At 40.7% G+C, this 18,601-nt stretch overlaps 1 protein-coding gene across 1 annotated transcript; it reads right to left on the minus strand.

The window, feature by feature from the left end:
* Positions 1–5,575: 5,575 nt before the first annotated feature.
* On the minus strand, positions 5,576–16,676 carry galnt12 (UDP-N-acetyl-alpha-D-galactosamine:polypeptide N-acetylgalactosaminyltransferase 12). The gene is made up of 10 exons (XM_079484879.1): positions 16,035–16,676; positions 15,268–15,437; positions 14,705–14,894; positions 14,320–14,505; positions 13,751–13,868; positions 13,200–13,376; positions 11,480–11,611; positions 11,028–11,141; positions 8,908–9,063; positions 5,576–7,715 (listed from the first exon to the last, which is right to left on the minus strand). Exons 1-10 carry the CDS (start codon positions 16,394–16,396, stop codon positions 7,578–7,580), a joined length of 1,743 nt encoding a protein of 580 aa, XP_079341005.1. The 5' UTR covers positions 16,397–16,676; the 3' UTR covers positions 5,576–7,577.
* Between the last annotated feature and the right edge of the window lie 1,925 nt (positions 16,677–18,601).

The raw sequence follows: 18,601 nt of genomic DNA on the forward strand, positions 1-18,601 counted from the left end.
TGAAGACAAAATCGTTTCAATGAAAAATGCAACTTTAGGTCTCATGCGCAGACATCCGAGATGAGGATTTGAAGTCCATTCCATTGGACGAGTTGAGCTCAGCTCAAGCTGATTCTTTGCTTGACAACCTTATAGTTCATTCATTTCATTACAAACTAAAATGTGATTCACACATCCAACAGATGCCAATATTGTAATGCTGCCTATTAGCTGTTCGATAGATTTCATTTACACACTACCCCAAAAAACAGAAGCAGCTTTTGGAAACGGCTGCTTGTCAATGTTTGTTCAGATGGTGTGAACTACCCTAAATACGGTTTAAGGCACATTCAATGTAATTAAAAAATCTGCAACTTGACTGAAAAGGTCAACTTTTCGAAAGCACACACAAAATTTTTTAAAAATGAGATTCATTTGCTTTAACCTTTAACAAGTATGCAAACCCTCTGTAAATACATGAGTTTTCCAAAACCAATGCCCTTCAGTTGACTACATGCCAAAAACGATTTCCTTTAAACATGATGTTGAAATGATGAGAGGGGATATGAGCTGCACTGTAAATCAACAAATCTTTATGAAATACCAATAAATAGTCAAACAACAACGATCCGATCTACCTTTGAACTGCTTGAATTCAATGGAGCCATAAATATAACAAACGTCCAATATTACTCAAGAACCAAAAGTCTGTGAAATGCATATTCTATCAAAAGGAATGTTTTGTAAAAAAATGACACTTTAAACACAAAAAGACATTTGATGCTAATATGCAAAAGCAGCACATAAAAACCTTCAATTTATAATGTCAGAATCCCAAATGTATAATTGCCCAACTGCCCACATTTACACATCAACTACGCCTGTCTGAAACATGATGAAACATACAGATGTACCCCAGACATTGGTTTCCAATGCAAACAATAACAACATTCCAATGATTTTACTGTTGGGGTATGTTAGTTGTCTGTATGGGCAACTTTTCCTGTCACTTCAAATCACGGAGGTGTGGATGAAGCTGACAGAGTTCTGCCCTTACCGGGTGTCTACCATCAGAGTCCATAATGGCTGTGTTTCCTAGACAGAGCATTTTACACGGACCCTTTGAGCTTCAGGCTGAGAGGAGAAACAAACGTAGGAGGCAAGTTTAGCCAATTGACCATAAATAAATCAAGTGAACAAAAAAGGGAAGTAAAAAGAGGTTGTTAAGGAAACTTTGGACAAGTTTAAGTGACAAACGCAGGAGGCTGAGGTAGTTTTCTGGTCTAGCTGGTCTATGCGGGGTTGCTACAGTAGCATCACAAAGGTAAGGCTTCAAAATGGTGCTCTATATTTATAGGGAATTAGCGCAATGTTGGGCATTAATATTCATTTGAACACTTACATCTGCCCTTGTGTTGTGTTTCTCTCCTAATTTAATTCATGTTTTGAATGACCTGGACGAGATAATGATTCAGTGAGTCATTCATCAAGACACTTTCATTTTGAAAGTATCTGTTGAATGACTCACCGACTCATTGAAAAATTGAAATTTTAGTTTCACATTTAAAGGGGTGATTCAACAGTGTTTCATGCATTCTGGCTATTCCGACTTCTTTACAATGTTAAACACGCTGGCTTCTCATGCTAAACACGGTCAACTTGTCGAACAACGAGTTGGGCGTATGATGTATTATTACTGTGCTAGATACACACCCCCAAGGTTCACATACTTTAGGTTTCAGAAAGCTTTTTCGAACATTAAATTCCCTTACGTACAACTTTTCTTAGTCCCTTATTGGACAATTCTCCCTGAAAAGCACACCCATGTGCGAGAGCGGAGAAAGAGCACACCCATTAATGTCCTCCTTCTTTGCGAACTGCAAACGATGTATTGTGTGCCAGCAGGGTGGATTATTGTAATGGACTCCTAACTGGCCTCCCCCAAAAAAACATAAGACAGAGTTGCAGCTCATACAGAATGCTGCGGCGAGGATTCTGAGCAGAACCTGAAAATATGAACATATCATACCAGTCCTCAGGTCTTTAAACTGGCTACCAGTTACATAGGCAAGATTTTAAAGTATTATTACTGGTATATAAATCGTTCAATGGCCTAGGACCTCAATACATTGCAGATATGCTCATTGAATAAAGACCCAAAAGAACACTCAGGTCATTAGGATCGCATCAGCTAGAAATACCAAGGGTTCACTCTAAGCAAGAAGAGTCTGCATTAAGCAAATATGCCAGCCGCAGCTGGAGCCAGCTTCCAGAAGAGATCAGATGTGCTCCCACAGTAGTCGCATTCACATCCAGACTCAAAACACATCATTTAATGAATGTGCACTGTGCCTCTGACCGTCCGACTGTTTGTACTGTACTTTATTTTCTATTCTTAACTGTATTTTATTTTTTCTTAACTGGTTAAAATGTATTTTTCTTATTTCTTCACTGTTCTATCAAATGGATATTTTAATTTCTTCTATGTAAAGCACTTACCATTGTGTATGAAATGTGCTATATAAATAAACTTGCCTTGCCTGTGCTTTAGTTCCGCGCCCCTACACGCATTCATCTGTTTTGGGAAATATTCGTACAGCTGTATCTATCTTTTATAAATGTGATCAAACTAAATACTCTTCGAAGACACAATTTATGCAGTACTGCAGGTACTTTAATATGAGATTGGCAGAAACTGTGCGTAACCTCCGCTTTAAGCAAGCCTAACATTTTCTTTTAATCATTGCTGTATAAACAAAGTTTGTCGCACATTTTAATTAGTTCCCATGTGAAATTTTTTCTAGTGTACTTTAGTATTTACTACTGTAAACTTTACTACAATGCATAGATACTAGTGTTTATTTGTTTTACCATAGTAAATATTAAAGTAAGTATACTACAGTATTTGCAACAATTAATACAATTACTATAGTTAATATTGTAGTAATAGTAAAACAGTTTACTATAGCAAATAGGGCAGACAAAATTGTGTGTATACGGTGCATAGATATGTGTTTACGTCATCACTTAACATGAAAAACTATAACTTTAAGGATGAGGTAAATTTCAAGATGCCCAGTCACTGGTTCAACAACGCGAGGCAGTGGATTGTGCATATCTGTCAGTTTCGTTCTCATCTTTCTTTGCCAACTTTAGCTTATTTCCATCTCTAAAACGAAGCTTGACTATACAGAGAGACCTTGTTAAGCGACACATGGAACGTGGGCGAGCAAGCTGCCTTCATATCCAAGATCCCAAATGCATCACAAGGAGGTGAGAGCCGTTTTCTACATAGATATCATTTCAATATTTAATGCCCTTTTCCAAAGCTAAAAAGTGACGCGGTCGTAATCCCATTTGGCAGTGAGTACACAGACGCTACAGAAAAAAGTAGCGCGGATGCAAAAGAGATGAAATATGGTTCTCCACAGTGTTTCACGGAGAAGAAACATCTAACGATCGTTCCGTGACCATGTTTTCCTGCTGAAGTATTTCGCACTAATTCCATCCTGACACCGGAGCGAGAGGCAGATGACACCATACAAGAGAGACCCACGAACAGTATGAAATATCAAACAGACGCACATCATGAATGAATAATTGAGAATGACTGCGGGGCAGAGCGCTCGCTGAGGAGCATCTTGGCGCGAACGCTTCCTCATCTTCAGCTGCGCATCTTCAAGCCAATCAGATTAAGCTGCCAATGACAGCGCCATATTCTCCTTGAGTTCGCTATTCCAACAGAAATGGAAAGATGGATTCGGAGGGGAATGAGACTAGTGGTGTATAAAGGAAAAGTTTTAGCTGCATTCTTTTCTCCTGTAACCCGGGTGAGGAGCCAGAATACAAATCATTTGTTTGCAGCGTGCAATAATGCGTAAAAAAAGATTGCCAAGGCTGGAATCATTTGTCAGTGATTTCGAGGAAAGGGTGATTTTTCAGTTCTATGTAAACATATGTTGAACATGCTGTAAAGAAATGACATGTAAAAAATGTTTAGCCACGAATGAATTCAATTCACACATCAGAGATGTTATTCAATGGCTTTATTTCTATGTGTAAAAACTCAATCGTAAAATCATTTTATGTTAAAGCAACATCTGAATTGATGTTATCAAAATATTTACAATTTAAATGCAAATTAATTTAGAAACAGGTTTTTTATTAAACAATTAATAACAACAACAACAACAACAACAACAAAACTGGAGGTATGCCTTCTTTTCTGATATGTTAAGGTCACTTGTAGAACAGCATAAAGTTACCTGAAGTTTCCTTGCAGCATTGATATACAGTATATATATTTTTAAAAAGCATGTATTGCTAAACCAAATTAAATCATTTATAATGCATTCATTACAATATAGTGCAAATTAATTGTCAGTGTGTAAAAAATCTTTTGCCCATATATTTGGTCGGGGCTCTACTATAGACCACTTCGGAAAATGTAAACAGCACTGGTCCAGAAGGACTTTCTGTTTCAGTATTTAAAAATCTTTAACACCACGTCTACACCGGACGGGACGCGACAAGACAAAACTCATTAGAAACTATTTAAATAAAAATAGTTGTCCACACTATTTGCGAGGCATAGCGAGAATCCCATAGAACAAGCCGTGTGACGTGTCGCATCCGGTGTAGACACTGTGTAACATTCAATTGCATATGAAGATCAAATCATTCGGAATACAATCTAGTGTTTGCTGTGACATTCATCTCTCTGTTTAATTAATACACGCTTTTCAACAGCAGGTGAATGACTACAAGAGTACACCAGCGCACCCCTCTCCTATATCACAATCATCCATCTACATTTCCACTTAAACCAGCATCTCAATCACAGCATACAAATCTATAGAAATTACAGACACAAACAGGAAGGAATGAGAGAAGATGGAGGACGCCAAAGCACAGGGATCAAAATGGAGGATTTGGCACCATCTAGTGTTCATGAAGAACACAGTAGCATTTGTGTTTATCAGTCTAACACTGGCCAACCAAACTCACAAGAGGCTCTAAGTGCCAGCAGGATCTGATTTAGATCCGAAACCAGATCACAGTTTTTAAAATGCTTTAAAAACAAGATATAGTAGACGTGAAGGTCATACATGTTAAATAAATAAAAGCTACTCTGGTTAAACAGCTTAAATAACTCCAAGTACCAGCTTGTAACATTTTCAGTTCAACGGCGTTCCACGAGCAGTAAAAAATTGCTAAAATACACAAAAATGTAAGGGATTTTCAATGTGCTATCCAAAAAAGTAAAGAAATCGACTATTAATTTTCTTCAATTCAATCCATACAGCCTGTGCTCTACGAGCCACTAGAAAGGCACTGTCAAGCCCTAGCAGAAAGTTCAGGGTTCTTACACCTTTTACAAAGTCAAATTACAGGTCTTTTCCAGTACTTTCAATGTGAGTTTTCATGTTTTTCATGCATACATCCTTTATCAAAAAGAGATGATAAAAAAGATCCTAAAATGACACTCCCAACTTTCCTGTAGCTCAGTGGTTAGAGCATGGCACTAGCAATGCCAAACAAATGTATAATATAATCCAATGTAAATTGCTTTAGATAAAAGCGTAAGCAAATGCATTTCTGCCCATTGGCGTGCTGGTCTGAAAACGAGGTGTGTTCAGGTGCATTGTTGGCGCGTTGCTATTTTGAGGAAACGGACATAGACTGCGCAACTGAATAACTGAAACCTGGTCTAAAGTCAACGGCGCAATATTTTTTTAGTTATTTATAGAGCCCGTTAGTAATATGTACCAATAGGCGGGTGCACAGCGCACGGACATTACACACAGAGGGACGTCTAGCAGCACACAAACATGCCAAATATTACAAATAAATGCATTACAATGTAAAACATTATTGTGTACTTGGATAAAAAAATCTGACTAATCCTGTAAATGGTCTGCTTGCGCGTATCAACCTTGCATACAGGCCGCACGTTTCCTCTCTGGAGAAGCATTTAATTGCTGTAATGTAAATAACGAAACCGCCATGGCGCAGAGACAACACTTTTAGATCATGCCCCAGGCGCACCGACCATTTCTTAAATTGTAAAACTAGCAAAAATGGATTCGGACAGACCCAAAGCACACTTGCGCCGTCGCTAAACTCGGGCCCAATGAGATGATCCATCGCGCTTCGTCGTCTTGAGTCTATCACATGCACACAAACAGCAAAAAATATTTTAAAGTATAAATCGGATAAAAAATATATATAATTTGGAACTCGAGATGAAATCTATGAATAGGCACTATATAACCTATATATTCACAGTTTTCTTGTACCTGATATTTGTGCTTAAGTCGAATGAAAATTTTCTTCCTTGTAAAAAATGGCCATTGTAAAATGAAAAAACGTCAAATCAATGAAAAACAATACTTTAATAACGAAAATATTTATAAAATAACTGGGAATAGGTGATTTAGCACGATTGCGCAAGCAAATGCCCTTCGGGTCCGTCTATTGGCTATTGCGCTGCGGTACATTACACTTAAGAAACAGTTACATGACTAAAAATGACAAGTGTTCACGGATGCACGCTTTTATTGTGCTTGGCCAATGGATGCGCAAGCTGCGCGTTTATATTGCGTTTGATCCTTTTACAGATGTGCAACCATTAAAAGCGGTCCCAAATAACAGATCAGTTTTATAATATTTTAAAGCATATGTCAATGTAATTTTAATCAAAAATAATAAGCGCAATTACAATATCACGGGGAATAATATGAACTGATGAGACAGATTACCTAGCCAGATTTATAAAGTATTAAGGGGAAACAAATGGAAAAACTAAAATTCCTATTTTCGCTTTTTATTACTTTGGTCGTCTATATTGTCAAGTAACTGTCTATATTTTGACAAAAAAAAGAACAAACCATAATAATATATCGCATATTATTATTTGAGACAAGTTTTATCTGCAGCTCGGGAACAAGGCTCAAAACATAGAAGGCCAGCGACGTTAGTGGAATTAAAAAGGCTGTTTCGCTTGGTTATTTAATTTTGTTAATGTCGGTAGATTTATTTCATTGTTTGACCTAAGATAAAGCAAATACACTGGCTCAAAAACGTTCAAATAGTGAAACTGAAGTTGCAAGCGACGGAGCACAAGGGGGATGGGGTTGTTTCGTCTGTAGGGCTATCAAACAGTCTGCCTACTGCATTAGAAGTGGTACCGCAGCTGCTTGTAATGCTGCCACAAGGTGGACTCCTTTTGTAAGAGGAGGAGTATGTGGGAATTTGGGTGAGGCTGCAAAAGATGCGGTCTCAGGCCACACTTGTGAAAGATATATGTTCATGATATATGAAGTGAATTATATATGTTCATTATATATATATATCCAAAATGTGAACTATTGCACAAACTGATTTGATACGAACCTATAAGCAATAAAAACTTCAAGCGGTTTCAATCCCTTTATCCCAAAGCTTTAAAACAATGTATTAAAAAATAAACTTTTTCAGGATTTCCAGCACCAGTACAAAGCCTGAAAGTAACTATGCAGGAATGTTCAATAAACTCATGTTAAGAAATGCCCTATATATCTCTTGAGCAGGTTAAAGGTGTGAGGAAAACCTCTGTGCTATGTTCTTTCTTCAAAGAACCACTTCTGTGTAGCGGAGTCTGAGCATGGTCGGAGGGCGGGGCCTGGGCTGCCGGTGTCCATCCGGTCCACTGCCTCAACACACAGCTGAGTTTGAACGTGGTACAGAGTGCCGTCCTGCCAATGCAAAGGTTTAAAAGGTTATCGAAGGAGCCGAGAAGAAAAGTGTTAAGGTTTTACCCAATAAAATGATTTTGTTGTAGTGCAGTTGCTAGGATGTTCTGTGTGGTTTCTAGGGCACTGTGGTCAAGTTGCTAGGATATTCGGAGGGGTTGCCAGAGCATCACTAAGTGGTTGCTACGGCACTGCTTTGTGGTCTCAAGGATATTCTGGTGGTTGTTAGCGCACTGTAATGCAGCTGTTCGGATGTTCTGGGTGGTCGCCGGGGCATCACTATGCGGTTGCTAGGGAACTGAATTGTGGTCTCTAGGATGTTCTGGGTGGTTGCAAGCGCACTGTAATGCAGCTGTTCGGATGTTCTGGGTGGTCGCCGGGGCATCACGATGTGGTTGCTAGGGAACTGCTTTGCAGTCGCTAGGATGTTCTGTGTGGTTTCTCGAAAATTCCTATGTGGTTGCTAGGGCATTGCAATGCAACTGATAGGACGTTCCATGTTGCTGCTAAAGCCTTGCTGTGCAGTGTTCCCAGTTGCCAAGGAAAGGCTAGAGGTTGAAAAAATCCTCTGATTTCTTAGAAAAGTAATAGCACACCTTTGCCACAGGCTACATGAGCACGCTTTGTGCTCTCTCGTTCCTTCTGAATACTTTAAGGCCTTTGGCCTTCTAGAACAGCAAGCTCAGCCAACTCCAGAATCCCTTCACATTGGTCATATGGAGTCCACTTACCTGCAGAGTTCACACTAAGGTTTGGTACTAAAATGTCACTGCAAGACACACCAAAACCTTTTGACACGCTGCCTGTGACTTTCTCAAGTAACACCTCAATGTGACATGTATCATGAGCTTTCCTTGCTTAGAGTCTGCAAAAGACCCTTGTTAGTGTGCACAGTTCAAGTATTGGTCAATTGCCAAACAATTCATGCATCCAATTTCATGCAACTGTGTGGGTTTGCTAGTTCTTGAAAAAGCTAAAATTTCTTACCCCGATTACTTTATTAAGAAGCTAGTGAACCCAAATATGAATGTTAAGTGTTCCAGGACCCCTGTTTTTTAAGTATTCACATTTATTTGGCAGATGTTTTAATAGAAAGCGAACTACGATGCTTTCAAGGGATCGTACAGGGTACCTTGGCATTGAGGGAGCTGAGGGAACACAATACGCTCGCAATGACGGTGTTCAGTGATCTCACCTCTCTGAAAAGGAACTTCTGGTCCTCAGGCACGGATTCCTGGGGCTTATTGCAGTGATGCATCGTAAGAAAGGTGGAAACAGGATCAGCTACGACACAGCCGGCGGGTTCCCTTGTGTTATAACGGATCTCTTGAAGCGTGGAGTATTCAAAGAACTATCATACAAAGAGAGAAACAGCATCACAGGCTTTGGTTAATCGCATCAATGCTTTAAAACTTAATCAAAAGACTCTTCTGCTGCTCAATCAGATTGAGAGGGACATATGTACAACATCAAGGCGACCGAGGGGAGACTTTTTTCTTGCATTCATAGAGAGAATGCCTTAGAGTGTTGTTGTGCTGTACATATGGCCTGTATAATGCACTGATAAGTCTCCAGGGCTTGCCTGTCTCCCAGCAGAAATATGAAGTTGCACTGCTGTGCCGGATTCAAAAACAAGAGTGTATTACACAACACACTATTTACTGCAGTTTATTATGAGGTTTTCATAAGCAATGAGACACCTTTTGATGTATATTACTGATAAAGAATGAGTAGGCTTAAGTGTGCCTGGGAAAAGAACAAATCAGTATGTATTTACTAACTCTCTTCATAGCGATACTTTTAAAACGTTTATTTTTGTGTTTCTGCAAGATAACAATATACTCACCTAAATGATTATTAGGAACACCAAACTAATACTGTGTTTGACCCCCTTTAGGCTTCAGAACTGCCTTAGTTCTACGTGGCATTGATTCAACAAGGTGCTGAAAGCATTCTTTAGAAATGTTGGCCCATATTGATAGGATAGCATCTTGCAGTTGATGGAGATTTGTGGGATGCACATCCAGGGCACGAAGCTCCCGTTCCATCACATCCCAAAGATGCTCTATTGGGTTGAGATCTGGTGACTGTGGGGCCATTTTAGTAACCAATTTGAAATGATTCGAGCTTTGTGACATGGTGCATTATCCTCCTGGAAGTAACCATCAGAGATGGATACATGGTGGTCATAAAGGGATGGACATGGTCAGAAACAATGCTCAGATAGGCCGTGGCATTTAAACAATGCCCAATTGGCACCAAGGAGCCTAAAGTGTGCCAAGAAAACATCCCCCACACCATTACACCACCACCACCAGCCTGCACGGTGGTAACAAAGCATGATGGATCCATGTTCTCATTCTGTTTACGCCAATTCTGACTCTACCATCTGAATGTCTCAACAGAAATCGAGACTCATCAGGCCAGGCAAAATTTTTCCAGTCTTCAACTGTCCAATTTTGGTGAACTTGTGCAAATTGTAGCCTCTTTTTCCTATTTGTAGTGGAGATGAGTGGTACCCGGTGGGGTCTTCTGCTGTTGTAGCCCATCCGCCTCAAGGTTGTGCGTGTTGTGGCTTCACAAATGCTTTGCTGCATACCTCGGTTGTAACGAGTGGATATTTCAGTCAAAGTTGCTCTTCTATCAGCTTGAATCAGTCAGCCCATTCTCCTCTGACCTTTAGCATCAACAAGGCATTTTCCCCCACAGGACTGCCGCATACTGGATGTTTTTCCCTTTTCATACATTCTTTGTAAACCCTAGAAATGGTTGTGTACCAACTTGTGTACCAGTTCTGTAAATGTACAAATGAGTCATCCTGCTAATTAAATCTTACAGAAAGTTTGTCCATGGTTTACCAGCATTTTAACTGGGATGGTCCAACATTTAAACACTAAAATTGTTTTTTAGCACTATATGCTAAACTAAGTGAAAGACAAAAGCTAAGTTTTTTATAATAGTAATAAACCCTTACCAACAACCTTACCCTACATTAATTATTAAACTTTTCTAATATTTCTATTATTCTATTGAAAATAAAAAAAATTCTGATAAAAATCTGATATGTGATGGGAAAGGTATTCCGCCCAAGGCAGTTTTAAACCCGGGTCTCAAAAAAACACAACATAAAAAACTCATAAATATATAACATATTACTGTATTAACAGAGTTGACCAATAAAATCAATAGATACGCGAGTCATGGCGGCGGGGGTGTGGTTTGCGCTAAACTGGTTGCGCTAAAGAACATACCATTTTTTTGTATTTGGTAACTATCAAACCCTAATGGTGCAGTGTGGCTACCTCCAAAATGTACCTGGTTTTGTCCCATGCCGTGACATGAGTAAAGGATGACGCGATGACCCGCCATAATATGATCATCTGGTGGGTTGTAGTCAAAGCAGTAGTTGGCCATTCCTTTATTCTTCAGCTAGAATCACAAGAGATAGATGAATATCACAAACATTTTCTAAACCTGTGTCATAGATATTGGCTCATTTCCTAATGCTATGAAAACATTGCACTGACTGGTGAAGCTAATTTCAGCATTATGAAAGTTTTTTTTACACAGACATTTTGCAACATGAAAAAAAAAAATCACACTGATTGTTTCACACTGTTTCTACAGGAGTATTTACCATCATTGAGCAACCGGTCTATCTTTATTCACGTCACTGCGAAAATAAAATTTGCTACTTGGAATAGTCGTTTAACTTTATACCATACCTATGCATGCAAGTATAAATACAAAAGCTTGTCTTTTCTCACCATCCCAAACATCCCAGGCCTGTCCTCTGGCACTTGGATGTCAGGGTAGATGTTATCCAAGAACCATTTAAAGTTCTTACATCCAAGACGCATTCTAAGTTTCCGTCTCTCAGTCACATCACCATACGCCTCCTGAAATAACAAAGTAGGTATTTAGTTAGTGCATTTTCTTCTTGGGACTTCATGAATTTGTTTTATAATTTTTTTGTAAGTGTGTAATTCAGAATGCTGCATAAAGTTGCCCACCCTAATCTGGGGTGTTGTGTATCGTTGCCAGGGTGTTGCTATGCAACTGTAAAGGCTTATTAACACGAATTCAACAAACATTTGTTGCCGTTTGTTGAATCGATGTGAATGATATATAATGTTTGTGTTTGTTAGGAGAATTAGGCTGAAAGTAGTTTTTATCCCATCGCTATGAAGCTGTTAGTGTTCTGAATAGCTCATAAAGCATTGTTAGGCGACCCATGTCAAAAGACCCAAGGGCCTTTCTCATATATTGGATTTTATTTTGAAATCCCACGAATGAAAACCTGTCCTGAAACTAGTAGACCAATTCATCATCTAGTTGTGTTCAAAACCAATAGTTCCAATAGTTTCCAAAAGTAAAAAGCAAAAAGCAAGTAACGCGTGTGATAACAAGTGCCATTTATAATAAGCTTTCTTTACACCACAACGATTTTCACAAAAAAGCCCAAAGTCCAAACATCCCGTTTTACCCTCCTGTTGACTAAAGCATTCGGATGCAAAAAACAGCAGTGGTGAGCCACGAAATGTAACATTGTGCAACATCCTCTCCTCTGTAAAAACAATGCAATGTGAATCAAGACTGAAAAAGGCCAAATACCAGTAGTTTGTTGTGTGACAGGATATGCCCTCATAACTTATCTTACAAGCAGGTGACTGGTGAATGATAACCCCACAATACTCATACGAAGTTTCGGTGCAACATTAAACAAGAAAATTATAGAATAAGATGGCACAGACAACAGATTTCGGCCATAAATAAAAAATGAGGGTGAAAAATAGAGCTATCTTCTTACGAAGGACCGTGGCAGAAGAGTATGAAGGGTGTCAAACCCGACCCAAGCTGGCAAACCTGGTGTTTGCCTGTGGTATATACCAGTAGAGAGAGAGAGAAAAAGAGCCTTCTCTGCTGGCATCACATCAGATAGATTCAGAGAGGCTGGTGCCAACCTGGCAACATCTCCAAGGTTGAGATACAGAAGGGTTACCCGATCTGTCGATAAGAGCAGCTCTCTCTTTAACTACAGGGCTCGGCAGGGTGCAACCACATGGGCGGCTGGTTGACAAACACATGTGTTGAGAGAGGTGCCGCCTAATAGCACTGTAGTGATTTCACAACCTGCAGAGAATGTCACCTGACAAGATCATTTAAAAGTGAATTCTAAAGTTAACATGAAATGCAATTATCGTATCTTGACGTATATATCCGAGTGAATCGCTTCTGAAATTAGGAAAAACAATGTAGGGCGTGTATCTGAATGTAGAAATGTATCTAGCCGTACGGCCCGGCCCTAATAAACAGTGCAGAAATTGTGCATATCCTCTTTCACAAAGGCTGCATGAATGGTCAGAGTCTATTTACACTGCAGCACAGCTGTCACATAGATCGACTTGTGATAAACGCTGTCTTGGAAAATGAGTAGACAAGCAAACAAAAGCCAAGTTATACAACAGACTGTACAAGTAGGCGTACCAGACGGGCATGGGGGCTGCGATGGTAGTACACGTCTTTGTAATCATCCATCCAGACTTCTGCCGCCCGCACGCTGTTAGCCAGGGCCTTGCTCCTCGAGTATGGGGCCTTATTCGGGAAGATGTGACCCACGTGCGAGCAAGGGTGGATCTCCAGAGTCCCCCCACACTGCCAGATCTGATCAGACATAAAATGAAATTACAATTTAAAAATGAAAAAAACTTGTCTGTGTTATTTTTTTGACATTTTCTTGGTGCTCTTTCCCCAGGTTAAGACAACTCTTAAACTGGTGTCTAAGTAACAGTGTTGGCATCCTTGGGGGGATGTGAGCTGACTAATAAGAGGACTATGAGTAAGTAAACGGCGCATAAACACAGAGTGAAGGACGGTTTAGTCATTGTGCTGGTCGGCAAGACACTTAGTAAGGGTGTCGGACGACCTCATGCCCTTGTGCGAGTCACACATTTTTCAACTGTGATAGTGGCCAGCTGTCAAAAACATGTTCGCTAACTTTCTCGACACAGAAATGTGAGGAAATGCCCTAAATTTACCCTAAACGAAAACTCCAGGTTCTCTCCGCCCCACACCTCCATTCCAGTGTCATATGTGCCCAGGTAAAGGAAGTACTTCTTACTGACTGCAAATAAACCACCAGCCATGGTAGGAGACCTGGATCAGAAAAAGACATGTTGCATGTTAAGAAACAAATTAACCAAACGCATAAAGCTATGTGTGAGTGCATGATTAAAATATTATAAAAAAGTATTCTGATAATAAAATATATTCTCCTAGATTTGATCAAATGACACAACGTTATCATTTTTAACTCTGTACCTTTCAGATGGGCTAAAGGTAAACAGATTTCTGTTTAATTCTCTACTTCAGTACTGTCAGCACAACAATAATGATTATAATTAGCGTAACGAGTCGTTTTTGGAGCCGGTTATACTTCTGCTGTCTTTTGATTATTAGTTCCAAGAAATATTTTTAATTGCCCGGTTTAATAACCCAGCAGGTACAAAAGATAAACACCCTTTTAAACCTCTTTAACTTGCTCTTGATCTAAAAATGATAAAGCTTTGCAAATGTGTAAGCCACACCCTGGCTCTGAATCACAAACCTGATAACATCAGTGGAGGAACTTCTGCGTTTCTGCTCGTGTTCTGGGACAGAGTGCCACGTAAACACCAGTCGCCAATCAAATCCTCCGATCTGAGGTTCACCCGGATTTCCCAGGTACTGAAATGTGTTCCAGTCAATAACATCTATAACTGGGCACACCACAGCAGTGGGCTCCTCTTTGATTCTAAAGAAACCAAAGAAAAGCAGAGGTAAAAATAAATGACAATAAAACTAACTGTTACATTTAGTTCAACCAGGACCTACTGTAGGAGCAAAGCATGCAAATTTGGTTATGCAAATTGAAATGACAGATGAACAAGTTTAATGTGTTTTTTGTGACCACCATGAACGTTTGGGATTTAGGAAGAGTTCAACAGCCTCACCTCTGGAGCAAAGGCTCTAACCAGCCCTCGTGACACTCGCAGTGGCAATCCAGGAAGGTCAGGACTTCTCCTGTAGCGATGGACGCCCCCAGGAGCCTAGCTCTCACCAAACCCTCTCTCTTCCTCGCTCTTATCAAACGCACCTTTCTCAGATTGGCAATGTAGTTCTCCAAAGGCTCTTTTAAATGATCTGTGGAAGATATTTAAGGAAAGAGTTGCTGAGAAACAAAATCAGCATCAAAAATATGTTTATTGGCTTGTACACTAAAATAAAAAGTGTCTTGACCACATTGTGGTGCTCAGACGCTAAACGATTCATAGATAAGAATTTAACACATCTGATATTGTTCTGTTCAAAATAAGCGAAATGCTTTTCGAAAAAGGAACTTGCAATATTGAAGAGGGTCCCAAAAAGCTATTCAGTTAATTCAACAGTAATTTTGGAAATTTCAAAGTAAAGCTAACTTTAATGGAAATAATTTTATAATTACAAAACAAAATTATTCAATGTACTTTGAGTTTAAATATTCAGTGACAGAATGACGTTTTGAAGGGACTGATACCTCGGTCGCTGTAGTCATCCACCAGTATGACTTCTGTAAGCAGCAGGTCAGGTGAGGTCTCCAGGACACTGTGCACTGTCCTTAAAAGTGTGGACCAGGCTTCATTGTAGAAAGCTATCACCACCGACGTTGTGGGCAAATTCAAGTAGTCATACTTGAGGGTTTTGCACCTGAAGGGAAAGATTTTGTAGTTGGCACGTATTTAGGAAACTGCACGGTGATGCAATTTTTGTCGCACTTAAAAGTCTGCAAGATTAAAAAGACAACTTTTCCCAGATTTCTTAAAATGAAAGCTTCAAAGCGCAATTGCAAGAATACAAGTGTTCCTTGTACATCGAGATGCATGCCCATGAAATGCATCATAACATTAATACAAATTGTATTTTGTGTTCTCCAGAGGAAACAAAGCAATACAGGTTTGATACATTATTCTACTCCTTTAAAGGGATAGTTCACCCAAAAAATATTTCATCACCCATCCTCATGCAAGAACGTGCATGACTTTCTATCTATCTTATTGAAGAATGTTGGTAAACAAAAAAACATTGGACCTCATTGACTTCCATTGTATGGATAAAAAAAACCACTGAAACATTTCTCTCAATGAAATCTTATTTTGTGTTAAGACTAAAGACTAAATGATGACAGATTGTGTAATTGTTGGAATGGCTGCTCCTAGAACATAGATCCATTAAATAATGTTTAATAAACGTCACCAATTAAAACACGTGACAGTAAAACACATCCTTAATAGATAAGACACTTACAAGGGATTCCATCTTTCAGGCAGCCTCCTGTGTAGGGATATTTTCTCGCTGACATATGTGTTTATCTGATGCTTTTTAATGCTCTCCTCTTCCTTTCTCTTCTCTTCATCACTGACATGTGTGAATTTTACAGCCGTGCCCATCTCTCCCAAAGCGTTTACATCCAAAGGAGGTTTCTCATAAACAGGTCTCTTATAAAGCGCATCGTCCGCGTTTCTGTGCTCCTCCGCTGGTACTTCCCGTCGACTCGCAGGACCGCTATCACTTTGTGTATCTTTAGGAAATATTAAATATCCCGCTATAAAAGCCCCAAACACGCAAATAATGAACTTGGACCGATTCCGTCTGCCCCATAATGCCATAACGTGGCCGTCTTGCTTCCTTTCGGCAGTTTGTCATCCAAAGTTCAATCTCATTCTAAATTCAAGTGACGTTCACGTGAGCATATCAAAGAAGATCGCTTGTTTATAAAGTGTCGGATTTTAATCCCAGCTGTGGTAAACTTGCTAAAGATAGTATGTGATGTTTGCGAGCCAAGTGAAGCGAAAAGTTAAACGGGATACTCATCTAGTCTGACTAAAACCAACTGTTGAAGTATTGGCTGCGTCTCAAAATTTAGCATCATAGGTGCGTATTTCCTGCGCATCTTGAGGCGTTGCGAGTCGGCGTATACATGTTCCCATAATGCGCAGGAAATGCGCATCTTTGACGCACACAGCTACTTAGTTTTGTAATCTCGAATGGCCACTGGTCAGACAGTTTTGAGACGCAGATTCATAAAATCTTTACGTGACGGGTGGAGCTGTTTACCGTGCCTGCCTCGCGACCAGTCACAGTAATATTGTGGAGTCAAGCGAGACATCACAATTATATTTGACAGTTTTGCGACCCGTTATTGTATGGTTCACGGCGCGTGCCGCAAAACTGAGCGTCGCGTCTGCCTCAACTTCTTCATCTGTTAGAATGGTTTAGGGGTCCCCGGACATTTTTTGAGAAACTGAGAGACAGCAAAAGTTGTAAAACTATACTGAAGATTATTCCAGTTTAACTTGTTCATACTATGTTGTCTTTATAATATCTCTCTTACTTAACAAAAACTCCGCATCTGTCTGAGTGTGGCAGCTTATAAGCGAGAGATCTTGAGGCAGACATTAAGGTGACGGGACGCACGCCCCATTTCCAGTAAAACTGTCGGAATAAAGTAAACAAACAAGTAAATAAAAGCATGGTTGCGATGTTTGTTGGCTCTCGTCCGCATCTGTCTGAGTGTCAGGCAGTTTAACAGCATGAGATCTTGTGGCAGGCAACAGGCAGACGCAACGCTCAGTGAGGGAATGCACACGCGGGTCATACCATTGTGGAAAAAACGGGTGACGGGACGCCTGGTTCATACCATTGTGGAAAAAACGGGTGACGGGACGCCTGGTTCATACCATTGTGGAAAAAACGGGTGACGGGACGCCTGGTTCATACCATTGTGGGAAAAACGGGTAACGGGACGCCTGGTTCATACCATTGTGGGAAAAACGGGTGACGGGACGCCTGGTTCATACCATTGTGGGGAAAACGGATCGCAAAACTATGACTGGTAGCAAGCCAGGCACGTAAAACAGTGACAGGTAGCGAGGCAGGCACGTAAAACAGTGACAGGTAGCGAGGCAGGCACGTAAAACAGTGACAGGTAGCGAGCCAGGCACGTAAAACAGTGACTGGTAGCAAGCCAGGCACGTTACACAGTGACAGGTAACGAGGCAGGCACGTAAAACAGTGACAGGTAGCGAGGCAGGCACGTAAAACAGTGACAGGTAGCAAGCCAGGCACGTAAAACAGTGACAGGTAGCGAGCCAGGCACGTAAAACAGTGACAGGTAGCGAGGCAGGCACGTAAAACAGTGACAGGTAGCGAGCCAGGCACGTAAAACAGTCACAGGTAGCGAGGCAGGCACGTAAAACAGTGACAGGTAGCGAGGCAGGCACGTTACACAGTGACAGGTAGCGAGGCAGGCACGTAAAACAGTGACTGGTAGCGAGGCGGGCACGTAAAACAGTGACAGGTAGCGAGGCGGGCACGTAAAACAGTGACTGGTAGCGAGGCAGGCACGTTAAACAGTGACTGATAGCGAGGCAGGCACGTAAAACAGTGACAGGTAGCGAGGCAGGCCGGTAAAACAGTGACTGGTAGTGAGGCAGGCACGTTACACAGTGACAGGTAGCGAGGCAGGCACGTAAAACAGTGACTGGTAGCGAGGCAGGCACGTAAAACAGTGACAGGTAGCGAGTCAGGCACGTAAAACAGTGACAGGTAGCGAGGCAGGCACGTAAAACAGTGACTGGTAGCGAGGCAGGCACGTAAAACAGTGACAGGTAGCGAGGCAGGCACGTAAAACAGTGACTGGTAGCGAGGCAGGCACGTAAAACAGTGACTGGTAGCCAGGCAGGCACGTAAAACAGTGACAGGTAGCGAGGCAGGAACGTAAAACAGTGACTGGTAGCGAGGCAGGCACGTAAAACAGTGACTGGTAGCGAGGCAGGCACGTAAAACAGTGACAGGTAGCGAGGCAGGCCGGT

The sequence above is a fragment of the Barbatula barbatula genome (assembly GCF_947034865.1).
Source record: "Barbatula barbatula genome assembly, chromosome: 21".
NCBI lineage: Eukaryota > Metazoa > Chordata > Actinopteri > Cypriniformes > Nemacheilidae > Barbatula > Barbatula barbatula.

Bases quoted from the DNA above. Each gene is read 5' to 3' on its own strand.
- galnt12 (XM_079484879.1), bottom strand. From the start codon at position 16,396: ATGGCATTATGGGGCAGACGGAATCGGTCCAAGTTCATTATTTGCGTG. The intron at 14,895-15,267 runs GTATCAGTCCCT...TATCTTCCACAG, and splicing joins GGATGACTACAGCGACCGAG to ATCATTTAAAAGAGCCTTTG. The intron at 13,869-14,319 runs GTTTGTGATTCA...TTTCTGATCCAG, and splicing joins TCCTCCACTGATGTTATCAG to GTCTCCTACCATGGCTGGTG.